Genomic DNA, 20,098 nt, shown 5'->3' on the forward strand with positions numbered 1-20,098 from the left:
AAAAAAAAAAAAAAAAAAAAAAAATGACTTCCTATTTTTTCAAAAACACATTACTCAGAAGAAAACATCCAACCGAGCTGAGAATGTGTGTTTTGGCAGCACGGAGCTCGGCAGTGACCATCTGAGCAACGGCTTTCCCAGAGTACCTTCACGCAGCAGCAGAGAGGAAAGGTTCACATGTTGATCATCAGAAACATATGGTTTCCATTTTGTGGTGTGGTAGCAACACGTGTGCATTATACCGGAATAAAATCTCTAAGAATGTAAAGAGAATAGTTTTTACTGTCATTTTAAACCAGTATAAAGAATTGTGGAAACGACATGACCTTATGACCCAATTACCTTTGCTTAAGTTCACAAAGTTCACGAGTTCCCAGAAGGCCTCACTGGTGAAAAGCCTTCCTCTATTATGGACTATTTTATTATTATCCTGCGGATCTCCTCTGGGATACGGAACGAGAGTGGAAAAGGAAGGAGGACAAGTAGACAGATGGAAAAACAATCAAATAACCCTACATCCAAACGCTGTTGACAAAGATAACATTCCTGAAATTATCTCACCGAAATACATCTTCACATCTAAGCACAAAAGCATGAAACACTGACAGAGAAAAAAAATCAACTCTGAGATTGTTGTGATGATGGTTTCACATCTGCACCACTTTGGAGGTGAGTTCTCACTGCATGAGTCCAACTTTACTCTCAGTGAGGGTTCACGCGCCTAGATCTTTGCTATACACCAGCTTTTATTAAGACAAATATATACACACACCCATCTATTGAACATCAGAGGATCGTCAGGGTCACTGGAGCCAGTTATCCCAGCCATCTGTGCAATGAGGAGTGGGTTAAACACCAGGAAGGGTCAGTATTCTACTACAGAGATCCAGTCACACCCTCGTCAAGTTTATGAAAACTCACACGTATGCAGGGTGGGATTTCCACATCCATGAGGTTTTGTTGTGGAGCAGCATCACCACACCGCCACGCAGCCCTTCATTTTTAAGAGTTTGTGATGCATTTAGCCTCAAAAGTGTTGAGGAGTTTTAGGTGTTTGGGCTTATCCAAGGAAAACATCTAAAACAAAAAAAAATGAATTATCGGTTTTGGTAGCAGAATATAATGTGGAACCTGACACCAGGGATTTAAGTGTTAGTCATATGGACCTGTATGAGCTGACCAGGATTTTTGGGTTGTCCAGACCCGTGGAGGGTCATAGAGAGGACCGGCTTTATCTTAAAAGGCTCGTGTGGCCTCAGGGACGTTCTGAGAATGGAACGTACCATTGTACGGGTGTGGTAAGTAGGGTCAGGCCCTGATTGGGTTTTATTCTGCTCCGGTGCCAAAGGGGTTCTTCTGTTTCGGTTCCTAATCGGTGCCAATTTTGGTACTTCAGTAATCAAATCAATACATTTTCATTCCCAAGTCACACATTGATGCATGGTTAAGACCTCCATGTCAAAACTTGATGTTTTGGGTGTCGTAGTTTTTACACGTGCTGGCAGGTCCCATTAAATCAGAGCTCCCCAACCTCCTAGCCGCAAACCGGTGGCCTGCCACTCTTTCACCATGCTACAAATTCGCTGCTCGCCACCTATCAAACATATGATCAGAGCTAGTCTGAGGGGATTTGATCTCCCTCGGGGGGCGTGTCTGGATGACAGCTGCTTCCACTGTGTTTCTGTGTCTCTGTGACTGAGTTTGAAGGTTGTCCCGCATTTACCCAAGAGGGGGTAAATAGAGGACCTTTTTTTATTAATGCCTCAACGAAAATAAGTAAAATATCACAGTTCAGGAGAGTCAAGCAGGCTGCCCGCGCTCCCCACAGCGACTATCTACGGACGTATTGAGCGAGCTCTGCTAAAGTCCGGAAGGCTGTCTGCAGCCAGAGAACCATCGCAGTGCGACAGGACAAAACACTCAAATTTGATTAGTATTCTACTCGCTGATCGGGTCACTGAAAACGTCATGTGCCCAAAGCTGAGTTCCTGATTGGCTGATGCGATGCAGCGCCCTGTCAAACTTTTGTGATCGTGCACCCGCGTTCTCGTGTTCATCCCGTCAACGGCCTTATATGATCCCGCCCACTATCGCAGGAAAGGCACAAGGATTGGCTACAACTTCAAAGTACTAAACGGAGTAGAAGTGATTGACATGTCCTAAGAGAAATAGACTTTCAATGAAATTTAGCACCAAAATACAGAACTGTTTAAAGCAGCTTCATTTGGTTTCAGTAGGACCACGTACATCAGAACGGTTCCTACTTGGAACCAAACTTCGGTGTCCAACCCTAGTGAATTATTGGTAAGGATAATTGAAGTTATACGCACTTATGACATACAAGTGATGCTGTCACACTGCGCCCTTACGCCATGCTCTAGAGCAGGGATAGGCAACTCCAGGCCTCAAGGGCCACAGTGTCTGCATGATTTCTAGATATCCGTCCTACTCATGACCAATTACCTGGTTCAGGTATGTCCAGGACCTGTTGCCCCCAACAAGCCCATACAATTAAAAAAAGAATGGTGGATTTTTACCCTTTGGGCTCACCGAAGGTTCTTCGACCATGACATTTTATGGATACTCCGTACAGATTTGCCCTTTTTGGCTCACAGTTTTCAGCCGTGATCTGCTGAAAAGGAATAAAATTCACTAACTTTTTAGTACTCCTTACTAATTTACTTTCAGAGCTGCATTTATTCTTCACAGCATGGATTCCACAGGGTGTGTGGAGAATGTGATAGTGTTACAAATTCACTCAAGTTTTCTTAGCAAATCTTTATATTTGCAATTACAAACTGTTTTTTTTTAACTTTCTAACAAGCTTCAACTCATCCTTCAAAGCTTCACAGAGGAACCATCGGATCCCAATTGTGACACCCATTGCTTATAAATGAGCCTGTGTACATGAACAAATCCCCAAGGCCTTAGATTTATTTATCAACATTTAGGATAATCAATTTTTCTTTATCTAAAAAAGGAATGTAGGATTAATTCATGTAGATTCTTCTCAAAAAAAGTCAATATTTACAAGCATATATCCTTCTTTAATGATATATTTTGTAGCTTATATCAGCACAAGTGTGAAATAAATGCAGTAGTCAGAAGTCACAAGAGACCACATAATAGGATTGCATTTCCAGGGAAACTCCATTTCTTCTTTACAAATAAAAACAGCAGCAAAGAGCTTTTTTGTGTTTTTTGCTGACACATTACATCCCATTTTAGGCTAAAATTATTTTACTGCAATGTTTATCAAAAAAATAAATAAATAAAACATAATGGTGGCTGTTTTAAAGGAACAGGAAGTTGGAAAGTTACATCATTATGAATGTGCATAGTTCTAACAAAACTAATCAAATACCTGACTTTTGAGATTTAAGTTTTTCTGATCATCTGTTTGCAAATAATTAATTACTATCAAATGATTCTTGCTTTGTTTTAAGTTAAAATTATCTTAAAAAGTCCACATGGACCTTAATTTGGCTAACATTTACAATCCTTCTCAGACGAAAATTATGTTTTTTTAACATGATCAAGTAGCCAATTTTCTCATGTTGAAAGTCATATTTTAACAATAATTGATATTGAAATTACATTTCTTAATTCAAATCATTGTGAATCAGGAACAGATGAAAAAGGCAGGTTAAAAAAGCGTGGAGTTGTTAAGTGAAATCTACAAACATCCATTGTGATTCATCCACTTGTAGAGGATATGATCCATGCACTTCTGGCTCAAAACTGTACACTTAGATAGGATTTTTTTTTATTATTATGACTAAAAAACACAATCATATTTGTAAAACCACTCGGAAAGCTTTGAAAATAGATAAAAGATTACTTTAAAAAAGAAAGGAACCATCAGAGTTTGTCTTTTAATGAAGAAATGTAAGAACAAAAGTAGTAACAGGTGGCTTGACTCTCCAACTATGAACTTTTACTGATGGTAAAGAACAGGACAAAAAACTAATGCTGCATTCACACTGAACAATTCACCTTGCAAATTCATATTTACCGCTTTTGTTTAGACACGCGAAGGATTCACTACTGGACGGTTGTTCTAAGTTTTAGCCTCATTACTACATGGAAACACTGACTTTATATCTGTATATTTCATTAAACAATGTACGGAAGACACAGATGACGTTGAGAGATCAGGTGTATTTATTTCTAAGAGCCCTACAAAAGCATTGATAAATATGTCGCCATGTCTGGGTTTATGAGATATTTTCTCCCAGTACGGTGAGGTTCACCATCTAAATGACGACCGCTTTCAGCGGTACTTCCGTCTCTCTGTGACCCAATTGACTTTAATTTTGACTTCAACTTTAAGCCCCTGATGCACAAATTGCAGCTTAGATGTGTACTTATAAGATCTTATTACATGGCAATCAATCTCAATAGAAAGAAAAGAACACGTTTTTATATCCAAAAACCCCAAAAAGAAGAAAAAAATCATCTTGACGTTAAAGACTGGAGAAAAAAAGTGCAGACTGATGGGAGTAAGAGATCAGGAGGAGCTTGTCAGTCCTGAGAGCGTGCACTTGGCCTTTCGAGCAGAGAGCGAGACTGGAGTAAACAAGCCATCTTTCAGCAACGCTCTCAAACACACACACATAAATATGGACGCACACAGTTTCTGAAATCATCCTCTTCACTCAGCCGGCCCCTCGTACACACACGCTCTCACAGTAAACAAAAACAGCTGTGAAGTGCAACTCCTGGGACCAATTAGTCAACAAACAGGGAGCTGAAACCAGTTAACCACCAACTAATAACATTCAACAACCTGTAATTATCATACGCTGGCTGCAAAAGAGAGCCGATCTACCTTAGTGCCCCCCACCCTCAAAAGATTTACATTCATTTTTTTTTTGAATGTTTAACACCTTACTTTTATGCGAGACATAAACTAAGTGTGAGCCAATAAAACCAACTCTCTGATGTTCACTGACCCTCTGATGCCCTCCACTGTAGACCTAACAGACCAAGAGAAAATATGAGCCTTAGCCCTCATAAACAAACAAACACTCAATAAATCCTTCCTCCTCTTTTCTAAAAAGCTAAAAACAAAGATTCCCCTCAAAACAAATACAATTAAAGTGACTATTAAACTTTGGTTGCTTCTTTTGAGCTGATTGCTTAAACAAATATTCCCCAAAAAACCTGTAAAAAAGTAAAGAAAAGTATTTTAAATTAATTGTTTTCAGCAGAAATTTGACAAAAATGACATTTGTTGGTAATATACTGTTTATATACAAGAGGAAGCTGGAAGATGACAGGTGATGGATGGGTATAGTCTGATCATACGCAAAATAACGTGATTTTAAAATTCTTTAGTTACAGCAAAAAATATATATTTTTTAAATATTCACCAGATTTTGGAAAGAAAGGACAGTTTGTTCACAAAATGTTTTAGAGTCTTGAGAAAGCCCCAAAAAATGTTTTGTGTTTTAATAATGATAGCTGTCAAAAGATTAAAAAACACGTTTTTTTTTAAAGGAAAAATTGCATCAGAAGCCGTTGGGATTCGGTTTTTTGCGTGGTTCATAAAATAATCGACGGTGAAAAAAAGAAAAACGATTCATCTCCAACTGCTGACAAGTCCCTTCACTTTAGGGTTCAAGGGACAACATTCATCAAGGAGAGCAATTAGACCCACAGACAGATGGAAATATGCTTGTTGGAGTAAATAACACTAATAACCTACAAGAGCCGTCGACGAGGTAAACAGACATCACTTCTAGTCTCATCTTCAGCTGCGGTGCGTCGTGATTTCAACGCCACGCTGTGAGCAAAGGCACACAGGAAAAAGGAAAGGAGGAGAAAAAAGGTCATTTTTCCTGATGAGAACTGACAGCAGCAGCAGGCTGCATGCTTGCAGGACTCAGGGACTAGTCTACAGCCTGTCAGAGACGGATCACAGACAGCCGTGAAGTATCAGCCATGCGGGTCAGAAGCTATGAGCAGCAGAACCCGTTTACATACGTGCAGCAGAGAAACACGTCTGCATTGACGAGCTGGATCAGACCCGCCGTTTCTGTATGTTTAAATTATCATTCATGCTAAAATTAAGGTGACATTAACATGTTTATATGAATATTAATTTTAGGACACATTTTTAAATGTATTTATTATACAAAGTTTTATTGTTTTTTATAAGAATTAGTTCAAAGCTTCAAATTTAACGTATAAATGACTTGTTGGAGCCATTTATTCATTCAAAATGGTAAGATGTAGTGTGGAGTCCAGACTTATGGTGGTGCCGGAGGACTTTGATGATCCCATTTACCTGCTGGTTCACCCGGCAGTGCGAAGGCCCGTGATGGATGAGGATTCGAACGATGTCGACGTCGCCTCTCCAGGCGGCCAGGTGAAGAGGGGAGCAGCCTTTGCTGTCAGCCACGTTAGTCAAAGCCTCAAATTGGAGAAGTTTCAGCACCACGTCCCTAAAGAGATGACAGACGTGAACATACTGAGCAAACTAGAATATCAGGAAAGAACTAAACAGATGAATATAAAATCATTATTATTAAGAAGTATTTTTAATTTACATTTTTCAAAATGCTGTGACCTTCAACATAAGTCACAATAAGATCCATCAGCTAAACTCACAGCGTTTTATTACCTGAAGGAATCATTAACAGACTTTAATACAACTGTGTTGATTACAATGTGAAATCTACGGTGACCGACATGGCTCAAATGAATACAGAAGACAAAATACAACAGCTGAGTCCAAATTTAGGGGATACGTCCTTCAGCTGCATTTGTTGGCTGTTTTTGTGTTATGGCTTTTGTCGTCGTCCTTCAGCTTTTGTCTTCGTGTTGTTGGCTTTTGTCGTCGTGCTTCAAGCTTTTGTCATCATGCTTCCACTTTTGGCGTCATGTTGTCAGTTTTTGTCGTTGTGTTTCGCCCTTTGTTGTGCTTTGGTTTTTGTCGTAATGCTTTGGCATTTGTCATTGTGTTCCTGGCTTTTGTCGTTGTGCTCCAGCTTTTGTCGTCAAGTTGTGGCTTTTGTTGTAGTTCTTCGGGTTGATGTCGTTGTGTTGCGGCTTTTGTCATCGTCAGTTTGTTCCATATACATGGCATAACAGCTGTTTTGGGAACAAACACATACATTCACTGGTGGCATTTACCTTAAAACAAGCAACCCATGCACTAGTTGTCGTTGTGCTTCAGCTTTTGTCGTCAAGTTGTGGCTTTTATTGTAGTTCTTCGAGTTGATGTCGTCGTGTTTTGGCTTTTGTCGTCGTCCTTTGGCTTTTGTCATCTTGCTTCAGCTTTAGTTGTCGTCATGCTTTGGCATTTGTCGTTGTGTTTTCGGCTTTTGTCGTGCTTCAACTTTTGTCGTCAAGTTGTGGCTTTTATTGTAGTCCTTCGGGTTGATGTCGTCATGTTGTGGCTTTTGTCGTCGTCCTTTGGCTTTTGTCATCTTGCTTCAGCTTTAGTTGTCGTGCTTGGGCTTTTGTCGTCGTGTTTCAACTTTTGTCGTAGTGCTTCAACCTTTGTTGTCGTGCATTGGCTTTTGTCATCGTGCTTAGTTTTTTGTCACTATGCTCCAGCTTTTGTCGTCGTGCTTCAGATTTTGTCATCATGTTTCAGCTTCGGTTGTCGTGCTCTGGCTTTTGTTATGTTGTCAGCTTTTGTCGCTATGCTTCGGCTTTTGTCTTCATGCTTTGGCTTTTTTTTTTACTTTTTATTTTCATTTTTTCAAATAGCACAAACAAAACAAACAACACAAACAAAACATTCCCAATGACAAGATTTGTTCCACAGTGTATCCAAGATTATGGGAGTATGTCACAAGACAGGGCTATTAAAGCATAACAGGCAGGAGATATTTAAATAGAGTAGATATATAAACAAAGTTGCATTAAAAAAAAATAAAAAAATGATTAATAACCCAAAATAAAGTTTAACCATGTCCCATCTTTGATAAAAAACATTCATTTCATGCTTTGGCTTTTATAATGTTGTCAGCTTTTGTTGTAGTGCTTCGGCTTTTGTTGTAGTGCTTCTGGTTTTGTAATCATGCTGTGGGTTTTGTTGTTGTGCATCGGCTATTGTCGCCATCTTGTCAGCTTTTGTAATGGTGCTTCAACTTTTGATGCTGTGCTTCAGCCTTTGTCGTTGTAGTCTGCCGTTTGTTGCCTTGCTTTGGCTTTGTCGTTGTGTTGTCAGTTTTTTGTTGTCGTGCTTCTGCTTTTGTCGTTGTGTTGTGTCTTTTGCATTAATATAAGCCGTGTCAGCCACAGTAGAAATCAGGTGTGAACAAGAGCAGGAAAACTGTTGTGTCCTCCAAAATAAGAGGCTGGTAGGAAGAAAACAATAAAAAAGTAACCTCTCAATTATAAGTTCTTCATTTTTTAGTCATTTTTTTACCTTTCATGAAGTGTAACTATTATTACCATAACACAAATTAATAAAGCAGTGATCACACACTGAGTTGGAATTCTCTTGCCCTACAATTAATTTGTAAGATCAGCTTTCCTGCGTGACAGGAGGCGGGGTCTGGCTGAAGCTGTCACCACCGGCTGAGGAGGAAAAGGTAAAGAGTCTCATTTGCATTCAAAATGTCACAGGAAGCAACAGGGGAGACAGGAAATACAACTAATGTTTCATTAGCTGCACGGGTCACTTCAGTTTTTATATTAACGCTCGTTTAAATTAATGAGAGTCAAGCAGCAGAGTTACATGAGGTCTAAGGACGATAGTCTTTTATTTTGCTGATCAAATTTCCTCCGCATGTCTCACCACAGGTCATTAAGTTCTGTAAAAGAGAAGATTAAAATCTTGAATCTAAAGGTCTTAACCTTCTCTACAGCAAAGTATTTGGGCCACCATGAAAATAAGAATTACAAAATTAAGTTATAAAATAATTCAGAACAAAAAAAACAATTTTTAGAGAATAGTTCATAAATTGTAAGAAAAGTGGTAATTTTATGAGAAGAAACTCATGAAATCGAAGAAAAAAGTAAAAATTTGAAGTATAAAGTTAATATTTTACAATAACTAAAGTTATAATTTCATAGGTTTTAAGATTTGTTTATTTTATTTAACCTTTATTTTACCAAGAAATCCCATTAAGATTAGATCTCTTCTTCAAGGGCCTCCCAAAGATTATGATTAAGATTAAAGTCATTATGAAAAAAAAAGTTTAACAATTACAAGAATAAAGTCATAAAGTTATGGGAGAAAATCGTAATTTTACGAGAATAAACTGGTAAAATTATGAGAAAGTAGTCATAATTTTACAAAAATAAACAAGTAAAAATAAGAAAAACGTCAACATTTTATGAATAAAAATTCACACAGTCAATTTTTATAGCATTAAAATCATAATTTTCTAGGTTTTAAGTTGAGAATTTATGAGATTAAACTCATTAAGAGAAAAAAAGTTTAAAAAAATAAAACTCACCAGAATGATTACATTGATGTCATTGATGAAAATTATGACATTTTCTCATAATTTACGAGAAAGTTTTAAATTGAGAATATTTTTCTTATAAATGTACTTCTTGTTCTCGTAAGATTTTGACTTTTTTACGTCTTTATTGTCGCAAAATTACAACATTTTTCCAATTACAACTTTTTTTCTTAGAAATTTAGGTCATAATTCTCGTAAAATTATTATTTTTTTTTATAATTTTATTCTCAGGAAGTTAAATTCTTTTATCATTATTTTTCAACTTTATTCTAGTAAATGTACCTATCTTTTTACTTTTATGGTGACCCTAATACTCCATTGTACTTCTCAGATCATAACCGGTTTTCTCCTACATGTAAATGACTTCACTGCCTGATTTTCACTGTGAGGCAGCATTTTTCTTTTCGTGGCCCCTCCTCTCCTTCTTCACCTAATCTAAAAGAAGGAAAATCCACAAAATTGCCCTCAAAACTCACAACTAATCCTTTAGTTCCGCTGAACTGCAGTAGCAGTCGGGCTTGCAGCTAATCCGACGTGTAAAACTGATTTCTCCGCTGTGCCAGGTATCAAAAGTGGCCTGAACGATTGCTTCAAGCAGATGTGAAAACCATAGGAATTTTTTCATGTGCTCCAGCAAAAAGTTGAGTATTTTCCTAACAAATATTTAAAATTAAACACATTTTTGAGCTGTAGCTGAACATTTTCTACATTTATTTGTTATCTGCATGCCTCAATTTAAAGATATAATGTGTGGAAATCCAAATATATCTTTAAAGCTTATTGTCAAAAAGTGGATAAAGGTGAATATGAAGCAGCGTTTTCTCTCTTACCGGTGTCCATTGAGCGAGGCGTGGTGTAGAGGTGTGTATCCTGAGCTGTCTGTGCAGTTCACGTTCAGGCCCTTCCACATGCTGCACACACAAAAACATTACAGTTACTTATTTAGACAAACTATTTAAACAGATTTTAAGAAAAAAAATAAAACATCTTTGTATGTGGAAAAACTTCTTCAGTTTTAAATGTGTTTTTTCATTTATATTTTTACTTTTATTTGCAGCTTTTGTGAAAGTTTGCCCAAAAAATATTAATTGTTTGGTTACTATGATCAGAATTTTTGGTTTGATTGATTTTAATTAGTAATAAACAAGTAGGGGAAAACATTGAGAGTATGACATAAAAATAGCATAAACAAGTTAAATATACAACTTTTTCACAACTATATTATATAGGGACTGCCACATAGCAGAAAGACATTATTTAATCTACACACCGTCACACATACAGCCTTTTCCTGGGGTTATAATTATATGACCTCTCTGTTTCACACAAACCGATGCCAGCACGTCAGGGAGAAGTACTAATTAGCCAAATTGCAGCCTAAGGAGCTCATGAGGAGAACACTTGAACCAAGTAACTTCTAGAAGTCATTTTGTTAACTGTTTTATTAAAACTGCAGCGAAAAGTAAACCATACGGAGCACTGAAAGATACATCGAAATTAAAAAGTAAAAAAATGTTAAAAAAAAAAAATTCTAAAAACTGATTTTTTTTTTCTGGTTACTATCTGGCGCCCACCAGATAGTAACCAGAATTTTTTTTCTAAAAATTGAAGTAAAAAAATATTTTTAAATTAAATATATATATATTTTTTTTTACGAATTAAAGTAAAAAAAAAAGTTCTGGTTGCCAACTATTGCACTCCATATAGTAATTGGAACGTACCAGATAGTAAGTGGGAAAAAAAATTTCTAAAAATTAAAGCAAAAAAAAAAAAAGTAAAATATAAGTGAAAACAAATGTTTTTCTAAATATTGAAGTAAAAAAATAATACTTTTTTTCTTCAAATTAAAGTGAATTTTTTTTCTGGTTACCAACTGGTGCTCACCAGATAGTAACTAAAAAAATAAATAAATATTAAAGAAAAAAAATGTTTTTCTAAAAAATGTGAGTTAATTTGTTTTCTGCAAATTGAACTAAAATATTTTTGGGTTACTAACTGGTGCACACAAGATAGTAGCTAAAAAAAAAATTCTAAAAATGTAAGTAAAAAAAAAAAAAAATTTCTAAAAATTAAAGTACATCAATAAAATTGGACAGTTTTTGGAGTTTTTGGAATAAACAAATACTCTGAAATGCACATTTGAGCTCAATTTTCCAAATATATCCTCCATCATCAGAAAAATGCTACAAGAATATGTTAAAATACAGTTTTTAGTTGAAGATTGTAGGATTTTTTTCATGCTGTTTTGGTATAAAATAAACAAAAAATTAAAAAAGAATATTCCTTTTAAAGTGCATTAATTCTAACACTGATTAATCTGAATTAAATAAAAATGAAATTTGAATTTAAAGTATGTTTTGGGTACTTCATGTGCACACTTAAGTAAAAAAAAAATAAAAAAAAATACACTGCAATCTGCTAGAAAGAAAACAGAAGCCTAGTTTGCACAACTTTCTGGGTTTCCATTCATATTTTTGAAATAAATAGCGAGAGTTCAACTGGGTCAGAAGGAAAAAAGAGGTAAAGTAGAGAGGGTTGAAACAAAAATAGAGGGTAAAGAGCAAATATTGCATCAAAACCGAATTATCAGCTAAGAAATCTGTTTCTATTTTTTATACGACAAAAAGTTATAGAGCAAATTTACAACACTAGTACAATTTACTGCATCTGCTGCCTATATACTTTGATTTAACTGTAAATATTTTTTTAATGACTTTTATTTATCAGCAAAACAACACAAACAGCCACTTATTTTATTTAAAGCTAATCACGTAACATTTTGCAGAAACAGTTTGTTCCATATACATGGCATCACAGCTGTTTTGGGAACAAACACACACATTCACTGGTGGCATTTACCTTAAAACAAGCAACCCATGCACTAATTCATCAAAATCTAGAGCATGAAATCTCCTCCTCCCGAACACACCTTGGTAACGCACAAACACAGCAGTCATGGCCCGCGCTGCTGCACAAACAGACATGTGTAGCCGCTTTGTCGGGAAATGTGTAAAGTGTGTTTGCAGTGTGCGTCAGTCCCACTGTGAGGGCTCCAGCCCAACAAGCTGTGATGTTTACAAATCTTTCCATGTTGTAGAATCAGACGTGTTGAGTCTAACACAGGCAGAGGCGTTCTTCCTAACATGTTTGTGTATATTATATGCTCCATATGTGATGCTTAGAAAGATGTCTGTCAATGCTTAGCTGGGATTTTTTAGTACTTATTCTGCTTCATACTTGAGTTTTACATACCATATTTTTTGGAATATAAGTTTCTTGGATTTTCATATTGTCTCACTATCAGTTCTGGAATGCATGTTATTTTTGTAAAGCTCCTTTTTGAGAGAAAATTTTGCCACCCTCACATACTCAAAAACTCACCAAAATGTGTACATACCAAGTACCCGATAATAAAAAAGAAAGAATTTTGGGCATAGTGAACTACCCCTCCCATCCAAAAAAAAACGATGACATCACATCTCGCAAAAAAAGGGAATGGAGCTTAAAAGAAAAAATGTGTTCAAATTCCACTAACAAAACTACAACACACGAATCTGGGGTATCCAAGATTCTGAACTTATGGGAATACAAAGTTTTAAAATTATTATGGGATGGCTACAGTACCTACAGCTTCGCAACCTTGTTTGGACAAAGTGTAATTTTTTTTATTTCATCTACGCATAATTTTGGTACAAGAAGCTTTTATTTGAGTAACCTTCACATAAAACATGCCACCATGTTAAGCCCACTACCACAACGAAGTTTTGTTGACCTTTGACCTCAAAAGGGGGTTTTCCTCCAAGTGATTTCAATCTATCGCCTCCAAACTCCTTGAACCGCATTGGAAAGCTGCTTGGGAGAAAAAAAATGACTTTAAAATTTGTAGATTTTTCAAAAGCGTTAACATTACTAGATTCTTTACTAGAATATCTTGAAAATTGACTACAAAAATTCTTGGCTCAAGTTGAACGAAATGATAGGAAATACGATTTGAACATATCAATAATGTGGGTGTGGATAGCAAAAATCTTGAGTTGCTAAGGAAATCCAAAAATTTACTTTTGCGGATTCTTCTAAAAATTACATATATATGTTCCTCACCACCAGACGATCAAAAAATACAATGGTTGCTATGGAGATAAACAAACAGATTTAGCCAGATTTAAAAAAGAAGTTATTTGTCACATGCAGATTTGAGTGGCTCAAGAAGAGGGTGAGGGGCGTGTAGCAGACAGTCAGCAAATAAGGGGGGTTCAAAGGGGGGCAATGAGGGCGGGGAGCACCTAAATGCAATTTTTGGCTTTAATATTCTATATATTTGTATCAATTCAGTTTGTTTAAATGGGCCTAATATATTTGATGAAATGTTTCCAGCATCAAACAAGACCCCGCCCACCAAGAAGGTGATGGATCACTAGGAATCGACAGCTGGGAGTCGGAAAACAAACATGCTCGTCTCAGTTAGCTCCGGTCTGCCAAAAACTACAAAACACAGAGACTGAGCCGTTTACAAAAATAAATCCTGGACACACACGCAGGATAACAACCTCAACTGCTTTAAATCTCTTCCTGATGAAGCTCTAATCACAGCTGCTCTATTCTGGCCTGTCGCCTCCCCATTGTTTTACATGGAAACACAAAGCAGAATTGAAATAGAATTACTGGACGGCATTAGATTAGATTATGGAGGGGAACTGCAGACTCCAGTCAGACCAGCCAAACACTCAGACGTCATCTAGTGTGATCTCCTAAACATTAAAAAAGAAACGTCTAACCTCTCGTTACCATTAGAACCCAATAGTTATATTTTAGCCATTTATAGTCTTTTTTTGCACCATAATGGTTTGATTTGTAACTTGCTGTGGTCAAAATTTGTGAAAAAAGGTAATGTACTAAAACATTATTATGAACCATTTTTAATAAACTAATTAATTTTAGCAGATTTATTACAAACTAAGATGGGTCATTTAAAGAAACTGAACAACGTTGCACTTCTGTGTTGCCTGTTAAACTAACTTTTTAAAAAGTGCTGCTGCTCATCAACAGGTGACCTGCATTGTCTTTCAAGTGATACAGAATTCCTCCTTCAGGTGCAAACTCCTCGTTCCACATTCAAGAATGAAAGCCTTCATTTGACGGTTCTCTCCACGGATATTAAAGCCGGCATGAAGTTACAGAAAAAGCTTAGGCGACATCAAAGAGGAGCATTGTCATCAAAGGAAAAGAAATGAAGGAACTGGAAAAACCTTTGTAGTCCTGGGGTCTTTTCAGAGGAAACTTTTTTTTTTGTGGGAGGGAAAGCTAAGTCGACTGAATCCATCAGCCGGTTCTGGCTCACACAATCACATGAAATAAAAATGCATTTTAGCAGGAACCAAGGACTAGACTACAGCAATAAATTCACGGGAAATCAAAAGAGGAACCAATATGAGGTCAGGTGTGTTTGCCATCAGAGCAGATAAAGCCAGAAAGGAAGTGGGGTTGCTTCATATCCTGTTTTGAGCTAGAAGTAGAGACCTGTTAAATTAAAAGCAGCCATGACTACAATTGGTTAAAGATACGGAGACATTCAGGAACACAGGTCAACTTTTCTTTAAAAGTAACCCTGACTAGTTGAGCGCAGTCCAGTTTCCGTGATGCTTTGGGGCAAGAATGATTCCTTCTCGCTGAAGGAAAACACCAGGAAAAGACTGTTAAGGTTGCAGTTCTTAAAAACCAGCCATAACTGTATATAGAGAACTGGACTGAGTGAGTGTGATGTCACCCATAGAAAACTAATTACTTCTGGTTCCAATCAAATTAAGTCAATTGAGTGGCTAGTAAGATGTGACTGGTTTGTGTCGGTCTTAGTCTATATTTCTATGGCACCCACTCTCTCCAATCAGGAGGGAGCCTGATACAAGGCCACACCCCTTCCACTAAAAGTGGGCTCAAGAGAATCTGTTGAATGTTTCAAACGAAGCATCCTACTTTTATTGAGGCATCTGGTTGGCCAGTTTATAACTCGAATAACTTGTGATAAAGAAAAAAAATATAAAGGAAAAAAGTTTGGATTAGCAAGAACATGTTAAAAAGATGTCATGACTGAGTATTAAATGTTTATTTCTCATTAGAATCTGTTGATGTGTCTGAATTCCTTCCCTACTCACTATATAGTGTGTTTGCTATTTTGTAGTGCTGTCCAAATCTACTATTCCAAAATCAAGCGCACTAGAAATTTCCCAGAAGTCTTCGCAAAAAACTAACGTGCATCAATGCTCACTACATTAGCAAATATAGACCACAATGCATTGCGGTCGAGCAATTTTTGTGAAAAAAAAAACTGTTTAAATATTATTTTTTAACAAAACATCCACATTTTCATCATAAGAACACATTGGAATCACAAATAGGCGTCGTGAAATGTTCATATTAGTTAGATTTTCACTTTGTGAAATCGGTGACGTCATATCCGGGGTATAGCAAAACGAAAGTAAGGTGATGAAAATTGCTTTTAAAATCCAGGGCACTAGATAGTCCCACACTTTATAGTTTTTTAGTAGTTAGGGATTAAGATGGGAATTTGGACATAGGGTTTAGGATTTTGGTCTCTAGTTACCGGCGAGTACTTTCTGTTTGGAATGCAAGGGGGAGGGGTCAGTTCTCATAGTCAATACTCATATAATCAATGGCTTTAACCAAGACCTTAGTCACATCCACTCGTACCTGTAATCCAGGTTTTTGGGATTTTTGGGCCCATGGAGGGTCATAGATGTAAGTGGCAGCATCGTAAGGGGAGTTCAGGTGCGTCTTGTAGTTCTTGGAAGCTCATGCTGCCACCTTAAAAGCCATCATGAAATTGGAACATACCATTGTTGAGTGTGGTGAAGTGCATTGTGAAGTATTCGCAAGGATAGTGTAAGTTGCACGCACTTATGACATATAGGGGAAGCTGTCCTAAAATGCCTTTTACACAACACTTTTTGGTGCAGTGCGATTCATGTGTTGTTCCTCTTATATTACCATCACATGCTGTTTAAGTGTTCCCTACTATCTGTCGCCTGCATTACGCCCATACAAAAAACGGGCATGAACATTTTTCCACTCCTAGCGGTCTACGACCTTGATATTTCATGCGAACCACTAAAATAAGCAACCTGTACATCTTAGCTTATTTTTTGCCTGTAGACAAAAATAAGCTAACTGTGAGGCAGTTGTGACTTTGACCTAAATCCTTATTCATACGTGTTCTCTTCTTGTGCTCCTTATATCAAAAGACACTTTTGGATTTGATGTTAAAACCTGGTCCCAGTTAAGTAAAAAAAAAAAAGAACCTTTTAAGGAAAGAAACAGATGCAGCAGACTGTATTTGGTCTGTTTAGTTTGATGGGATCGTCCAATTTAAAATCAGATTTCTGTCTTTTTTATGGTCCTCAGATTGACTAATGAGGCTAACAGAGAATATCACTTATTTTTAAGATTAAGGTCAAAATCGGGGATTTTTTTTGTCCATTCAAACTCCAAAATACTGTATCTTTAAAATAAAATAAAATTATTTCAACAGTCTTGTAACCAAATAGGAGAAATGTTCCTAATGTATTTCTTTCTTTAAAAAATCCATGAATAATATTATAAATTGATTGAATGTGGACATGTTTTAATCTGCTTAATAGACCCACCTTAAATAAAAAATGTCTGTTTTTTAAATGTGTTCATTTCGTTTTCAGATATGAACATGTTTGTCTGACTTGAGGTTTATTTTTGGTGTTTTAAGATGTTCTTTAATAAAAGTTAATGAGCAACTTTGCTGACAGTAATCTGACATTTAAGCGATTAATTAAAATGCTCCCAGTCCCTGGAATCATTAATAATTGCTACTTTCTACCTCCTTTGTCAATCTAATCGGTTTAATATATGTAAAAACATAAAAAGATGCATACATTTTTAATCTAAAGTCAATGTGGAATAATTATAAGCCTCGATTTTACATCAGTCAGGACCCAGCATTCACGTCTTCAATCAGGGTTTAATAAAGTGGCATCATAAAACACCGTCCAGGCTTTTCCACGCCTGTGACCAAAAGCTTCACAGCAATCTCTGTTTCACATCACATTCCCACAGCAGTGTGAAGAAAATCCCATTCACACCTACGCAGCCCGACAGGCAATCCTGCCGCGCTCTCACATGTGGAGGTGCTTCCCCGCTCTCTCTGATCTGTCACATCTGCTGCTCTCTTTCTTTACCAATTACAGTGACAGGTAAATCCATGACAGGATTCACTCTGGGAGAGCTGATGTAAAAAATAGCTTCTATGCTGAAATTTTTAGTATGTGAAGTAGAATATTGAAAATCGCAGGAATTCCTATCATAATGCGACAGCTTGCAAACTGTAAAAAGACGGTTATAGTTAAGGATGTAATTCTCCGTATTTGTTTTTCATTTACTGGTGCAATTTTTGTAAATTGCTTCCCATGTCTGTTTAGGTCATAGACTGTATATAAAAATAACATTTTTTTTCTTTACAAATAACATAACTATTTTTAGAGTCAATGGTTGCTCCTCACTGGGAGATCTACCGATGTTCTTATTCGGCTCTTCAAAATAAATAAACCCAATCTCAGAGTCAGAGAGGAGTTTTTTTTGTCGGTGGAAGCTCCTCCCACACACACCGGGAGCTTCAGGTTAACACACTTGGAAAACCGTCAAAAAGCATCTTTGACTCATGTTGAAACAAAGACGGTGTTCAGTAGATGATTTGACACCACTTCCATTCGGTGTTACACCCCTATATCCCAACACGAATAACCCAAGAATCAGGTTAATGAAATAACCCAAGTTTTTTAAGTGTGCAACAATTTGAATACAGAAATACCAATTTAAGCTTAACTTCCTGAACTTACGCCTTCTATCATCAGAAAAATGCCACAAGAACATGTTGAAAAATCAAAAACACCATTTTCATCTCTTCGTTTTTTAAACATCCACACATTTGTCCTAATTCTTAGTGAACCATTGGGTAACATCAATGTTATCATTTTAGTTTATCTGACAGACATGAAACCGCCTCCTCATGACAGGGCGGTTCAGAGAAACCAGAGGAAATCACAAATCTAGTGTGATAACATAGAACGGAAGAGAACATTCAACCCTGAAAACAGACAGCCTGATGATGCTATCAGCTCAGATGAAGACTCTTTCCATCATCATCAAACATCAAGATGACATAACGGTTGGTCTCTGGTCCACCTCCTTTGATTGAGATGGAAGCACCAATTATCTCTCTTTCACCGACTTCAAAACCTTTTCATGAAACCATATACAGCTTCCAGCATTAACAGGAGGATGACCTCACTGGTTCTAGCTTTCGATGTTGTGTTTGTTTTATTTGTTTAGTATTTTATAAAGCTGTAAAGATCCCGGAATAGGACTCAGAAATGTATCTCCCTCCTTTTACCAGCCGATTTTTATTAAGAATCCTGATCATCAACATCCCCTTGAGAAGAAATTGGTATTTAGCAAGGAAGATGGTTTATTAAAGTTCCTAGAAAGAAAATCTGCAGTGGTCAGAATTGGAAGATCTGATATTAAAAAATGTTTAATTAAACTAAAGACATACCCTTAATGCGAGCAAATATACAGAAGGAGAAGACACAGTTGTGGTCAAAAGCTTTCATAAAGATCACAATGTCATGGCGGTCATGAGTTTCCAGTTATTTCTACGACTGATTTTTCTCTAATAGAGAGATCGAAACAGATACTTTAATGTCTCAAAAAACAATCATGAAGTTTGGTTGTTTTATGATTTTATTATGGGTCAACTGAAAATGTGACCAAATCTGATGGGTCTCAACTAAGGGAAGTTTAGTTGTGAACATGTCAGTTAACCCTTTAAGAACAGAGATTTAGCTCCAGTGTTAGCATTTTTATGACCATCGTAACTCTTTAATTGTTTACGCAATTAATGTAATTCGAGTGGATTCTGAAGAAAAGAAAAGACTACTACAAAAAAAAGACTACTACAGTCGGCAACCCTAAACAGATACGTTTTTTTAAGCTTTTAATTTTTACCACCTGAGGTGTTTGTCAAAACCTACAATGCTCTACCATAACTCCTTACATGATCAATGTGAATTAGTCAATGTGCACTGTGCCCACGTGAAATGTGTTTTCCTGAAATAACTCTCCTCAAGGAAACTAAATGACAAAAATCTCCTGATCTCCACTTTAAGCCAACCACAAATCCATACTGTCGGCCATCAGTTAGGCAGCATTAGTGATGGGAAACCTCCGCTCCGGATTTCCCCCTAAATTGATCAAGAAAACAAACTGAGATGCTTTTATTGATGTATTTGTTGATGCATTTATATTGCAGATACTGAAAAACTCAAGTCACTCCATTTTGTGCGCAAAAGAGAACACTGGTCATAGAGCTAAGAAACATTCAAGGAGCTATTCTTGATGAGATGATCAATCACATAATAAACCATTTTTCTAGTTTTCTATCAAAGGCATTGATCAAGCAACAACATCAAGTATTTATGGGCGTCGTTGGGGGAGAATATTGATGTTCTTGTGGGCCTATATTCAAAGCTGAGAGTTTTCCAATAGGCCTTTTAGATTTATGAAGAGGAAAGGAGGTAATACTGAGCAGCATTGGATAAAACCACACAGTAAATGCTCAGATAATC

The 20,098-nt window shown here is 36.7% G+C and overlaps 1 protein-coding gene across 1 annotated transcript in view; it reads right to left on the reverse strand.

Moving 5' to 3' along the window:
- Window positions 1-20,098, reverse strand: part of LOC118598086 (ankyrin repeat and sterile alpha motif domain-containing protein 1B-like) — a 97,984-nt gene that overhangs the window by 26,634 nt on the left and 51,252 nt on the right. The window contains exons 2-3 of the mRNA XM_036210274.1: window positions 10,262-10,342; window positions 6,293-6,449 (exon numbers count right to left, since the gene is read on the reverse strand). Coding sequence (XP_036066167.1) covers window positions 6,293-6,449; window positions 10,262-10,342 — 238 coding nt within the window. The remainder of the gene's footprint in view (window positions 1-6,292; window positions 6,450-10,261; window positions 10,343-20,098) is intronic.

Source organism: Oryzias melastigma, linkage group LG23, assembly GCF_002922805.2.
Source record: "Oryzias melastigma strain HK-1 linkage group LG23, ASM292280v2, whole genome shotgun sequence".
Lineage (NCBI taxonomy): Eukaryota > Metazoa > Chordata > Actinopteri > Beloniformes > Adrianichthyidae > Oryzias > Oryzias melastigma.